Below are 4,702 nucleotides of genomic sequence, written 5' to 3'. Positions count from 1 at the left end.
CCTGTGCTGATTAATTACAGAGCCACTGTCTCCTACTGCTTATTTAGATAATTGAATTACAACTACAAGCCTACAATTTACAGACTGTCTGGTCTAGTGTGACATACAGTGAGTGAGCATGTACAAAGTTTTTCATAAAACAAACTTAAGCAGGATGCATGCCTCTTAATAAACACCAGTTTCTTTGCAGGGATTGAAACATACATTACTGGATAGGATGGCGCAATCATTTCTTTTTATGTTCACGACAAAGTCTGATTACTGATAGTGTTGGTGTGAGTCTTTACACCCATTTTTGTTGACTGTTACGCGCAAAAGGTTGTTAAAAAAACAAAAACTTGTTAATTTCATGTGTAAATGACCTCAATAGAAAGTCATTCTCACATTACACACAGGATAACTGAACTGAAAGTATGTGGTAGCTCACCAAGTATCTGCCACCACTCTCAGTTTTACTTTTAAGTATAGTGTACATCATATAGTTTATGTAGGCTACCAAATAAGCAGCATTAGCAGTCCGAAAAACGGAACATTTTACGCATTAATAAGATTAGGTTTACTTTTTCCAAATAAAAAGGCAAAACAAGTGCACGTTTGTTCATATCTTTACAAATTTATTTGTCTTCCAAAACGAAGAACAGTATAAGCGCATTGAACATATCTTTGGCATCACACAGTAAAAAAAGACAAATATATATATAAAAAATGCAGTGAACGGACTTCCACAATACAAATCTCATTTCAATATGAACTTTACTCCCTTGTTAGCTGTACAAATATAGTGCATACTCTTTCCATTTTACAAGAAAAACAGATTCAAAACAACTTTTCTAAGATTAAACAAAAACAGAACTATTAAGTGTCATTTCATAGTCTTTACGGTCCTTTTTCGCATTTCACCAGGGTCGCCACACTGAATCCGAGTTGCCTGACGGGGCTCCGGGAGAAACCGCAGCCGGCACAGGGACCGGCGTGCTGACGCTGTTGGCGTACACAGGAATAACGGGGCCGTTTGGCGCAAATGCTGCATTGGGTATGAGGAAAGCAAACTGTCCGTCTGTGGCAGGCACAATTTGGAAACCGCCGTACACTTTGGTGGCGTCTGAGGGTAAACTGGTCGGCGAGGATCCCCCTTTACAGGGTACCGCGTTCATGGGCAGGACCTGCGGAGGTGAGCTGGGGATCTGCACCATGGACTGGCCGAAGGAGGGGTGGGTTGGCCCGGCGGTGGAGGGGAGCTGGTGTTGGTGCTGATGCTGGCTGGGGTAGTTCATGGCGTTGATCTGGGTCATGCAGTTGGCAAGGTGGCCGAGCAGCCGCGTCCTGACCTCGGTATTGACACCTTCGCAGGTGGAGAGGAACCGGGTGACTTCATTCATGCACTCGCTGAAACCGGCACGGTATTTTCCCAAGACTGTGGGATCGGTATTTAGCGCAGCTGCAAAAAAACAGACAGCAAAAATAAGTCAGGGTATTCAAAATTCCACATACTTTTATGACGGTTTTCATGATTTTAAAGAGCAGCACAGATGTGGGCAAACAAAAACGCACAGTCATGTGACAAGATTAGTTCGGAAAATGCGACTTACCGGTCATCTGAGCCCTCTGGAGGTTCCGCAGATGCTTCACCGTCATCTCCAGGATGTCCGCCTTCTCCAGTTTGGAGTGTCTGGAGCTCTGATGGGACGGAAAGCACACATGGTTAGGATAACGCGCTCACTTACTCACTATTTGACAGGGGCAGCTTCGATTTGCAGGTTAAAAATCTATTAATAACCATGATTCCGAGAGAGTACAACTTACATCTTTTTTGAGCGCATCCAGGATGAGGGTTTTCAGCTGTCCCAAGCTTTCGTTGATTCTGGCTCTTCTCCTCTTTTCCATAATTGGCTTGGATGACTAAAGACACAAACAGAACGAGACAAACTGTTAAATATCCGCTATCGTTTCGTGCGTAAAAGTACAAATCCTCGCTTTGGACGAGGAGACTGTAAGACTGCAAACTGTGGTCAACATGAATTGTTTGAAGATGATTTTAGATGACAGTGAATGTGAAACGCTTTTAAATAACAAATACTAACCTTTCTGTGCTCAGAAGCTGTCTTGGGTTTATCAGGAGTCGTGTTCATGCTTGCCGGGGTTGCAGCAACCGGAGAGGATGAGGTTTTTTCCATCATATCGGCAGGCATTTTTTTGTCGGAATTATCCCAAAATACCACAGCAAATTACGGTCCACTGGTGCAGGTAAAGGGATGATGAATATTTTCAGCTTGTGATATTCAAAAGTTCCTTCTCCCGCAAAAAAAATCCTGAGATATGGATCAAGTTAAAATCCGTTAGAGCGGTGCGCAGCAGCAGCGGTTATCAGGAGCGGATGCAGAGTCTCTCTGTTGGGTTCCCTGCGTGTGGCTTGTATTTATATCTTGCACTGCACGCGAACGGCTCGTGTGAAACTTCCCAAACTTTCTTTCCCACAGTAACTTTCCACCAATCAGAGCGAGGGACACGCGGCCCGAGGGAGGACGGCTCGTGGTCGGCGCCCTTCCATTGGTTGTTTGGCCGCTGGAGCTGGCGGCCAATGGCGCGCGGCCCGGGTTCAGGGCACAGCCGGGGAAACTGCCTTCAGTCTTCAATCATCGCACCGTTTACATATTAACAGTGGAGCCGCTGACTGGGCACCGCCACCAGAGGCGGGCTGAGGGACTTTTTTATCCGCCAGACAACATAACATGACAGATAACAGCAAAAATATTGCGCAATAATACGAAAATATATCAATTAATCATGAATTATACTACAAATCACCACACACAGCAGCAACACAATAATAACAGGATACTAGCTTCATAACAATGCATGTTATTATTATCATCATCATTATTATTCTCTCCCCAGACATCAGCAACAATGCACAATCAAATCAACTTTTATTCAGCCTTGAGCAGTTTACACTTCGGTCTGTCTACATAAAGTTACCGTCTAAGTCTTGTAGGCTCTAGGTTGTGCAAAAACTTTCCAGAATTCATTGGAAACTGCTTATAGTGAAACAAACAACTAAGTGAAACTCTGAAACACTTAGTTTGTAGTGTAGTGTTAAAAAAACACCACGGGGAAGTGGTAATCGGAGTTTCAGTCATGTGGGGGCACAGGAGGCACACTTTTCTTTTCAACAAAACTTCCCAGCCGATAGTTATATCTAATGAAACTGGTGAAAGAAAACTACTTTGTACGACAACTAAAAACTAAAAGGAGACAAGCTCTAATCATAAAAAACACACGTATGAAGATAATCATTATATTCCTAAAGTAACGTTAATTTAGTGTACTCTCACAGGAGGAAATAAAGTTAAATATGCACATTACATTTCCATGTTATTTACCACTGTAGTTCCTAACTCTGTGGTACAAATGTTGGCATTTAATCATCTGTCGGTGTTGTGAATGTGGAGCACGTGCCAGGATGTTTTATGAGTGCGGTGGTTGGAGGTTTGGCCGCCGGGCCAGGGAGGAGGGTGGAGGGGTGAGGGGAGGGTATGTGGCGGCGGCGGCGGTGGTTTACATTAGAGGGGAAGGTAAATAGCAGCTGCTGTTTTAAAAGCCTGGGAAAACCACGCCTACAGAGAGAGCTGGATCGGGCTCCCTTATCGGAATGTGAGCCAGAGCAGAGATATTTCTGAGCCCGGAGAGCTCACACGATCAGACCGATGCCTCCTCCTCTTTCTCCTCCTCCTCCTCCCCGCTTTTGGTCGCCCCACCGCGTTCAAGGCTTTTTTAGATTTCAGGTCATAATTTCATTTCCTTATCTTTATTGCAGCTGGAGAGACGTAAGAGCATACGCGCAGTAAAGGGAGAAAGATATAGGGCCCATTATTGCGTCTTATAAGTTTATTGACGGACAGCAACATTTTTTTTCAGATTGTGCGCCTTAACCTGTGCTTTCAATAATGCATTTCACCGAGTGTAGGAGTCTTGTGGGCATTTAAAGTTTGAAGAGCCCGTGAAGTGATCACTACATTGCTTCCTCGACCCTTGAGTACAGCCTAAATATTCATTTCAGAAAAGACGAACACTAATTTCAGCAAAAGGAAAAGACTGATGAGTTCACTGATTTTATCATTATCCATTTAATATTGATCATACTGTTGGGTGTTTGTAAGAGGAATGGCAGCAAAGTTTCTTATACCCACTATCTTAATGAAGAAATACGAACAGAGTAATGCGCAATTCTGCACGCTTTAATTGAAAAGTATGCAAACGTAAGGAGAGGTTTAACCGGGAAAAGTTAAGTCATTCTCTCGTATCAAAAGCAACCGATCGGGGTTTTTTGTGTGTTTTTCGAGTATATGGAGCTCAGCGCCTGTCACTCTGCTGCTCACACACCTCCAGCTGCTGCAGAGACCGCGACACGTGGCTCGCAGGCGACCGGGGGAAGGCACTCCTCTCGCCGGCTTGCCGCCTGGATCTGCGGGGCGTCGCCGGCGGCTGGCCGCAAGATCGTGAATTTGATAGGCATCACGGAGCTCCGGATCCCCAGCTGAACATGAGAGAGGCGCATAGATGGTTTTAGGTTTTCTCCAAGCCAACATTTAAACGTGCAGCGGTAAATTACAATGTCTGCAAACTATATGACATCACCACTAGCAATTTAACGATTATAAATTATGTTATCAGCAGGCTAAAGCAGTCACCTGTGCTTTTTTTC

General features: G+C 44.4%; 1 protein-coding gene across 1 annotated transcript; it reads right to left on the bottom strand.

The window, feature by feature from the left end:
• Nucleotides 1–599: 599 nt before the first annotated feature.
• her6 (hairy-related 6) lies at nucleotides 600–2,391 on the bottom strand. The gene is made up of 4 exons (XM_053322112.1): nucleotides 2,082–2,391; nucleotides 1,804–1,899; nucleotides 1,590–1,677; nucleotides 600–1,438 (listed from the first exon to the last, which is right to left on the bottom strand). Exons 1-4 carry the CDS (start codon nucleotides 2,187–2,189, stop codon nucleotides 897–899), a joined length of 834 nt encoding a protein of 277 aa, XP_053178087.1. The 5' UTR covers nucleotides 2,190–2,391; the 3' UTR covers nucleotides 600–896.
• Between the last annotated feature and the right edge of the window lie 2,311 nt (nucleotides 2,392–4,702).

The sequence above is a fragment of the Scomber japonicus genome, chromosome 7 (genome assembly GCF_027409825.1).
Source record: "Scomber japonicus isolate fScoJap1 chromosome 7, fScoJap1.pri, whole genome shotgun sequence".
In the NCBI taxonomy this organism is placed as follows: domain Eukaryota; kingdom Metazoa; phylum Chordata; class Actinopteri; order Scombriformes; family Scombridae; genus Scomber; species Scomber japonicus.
This window is presented reverse-complemented; position numbering and strand designations above follow the sequence as displayed.

Bases quoted from the DNA above. Each gene is read 5' to 3' on its own strand.
- her6 (XM_053322112.1), bottom strand. From the start codon at position 2,189: ATGCCTGCCGATATGATGGAAAAAACCTCATCCTCTCCGGTTGCTGCA. The intron at 1,900-2,081 runs GTTAGTATTTGT...TTGTGTCTTTAG, and splicing joins CAGCTTCTGAGCACAGAAAG to TCATCCAAGCCAATTATGGA. The intron at 1,678-1,803 runs GTAAGTTGTACT...CCGTCCCATCAG, and splicing joins TGGATGCGCTCAAAAAAGAT to AGCTCCAGACACTCCAAACT.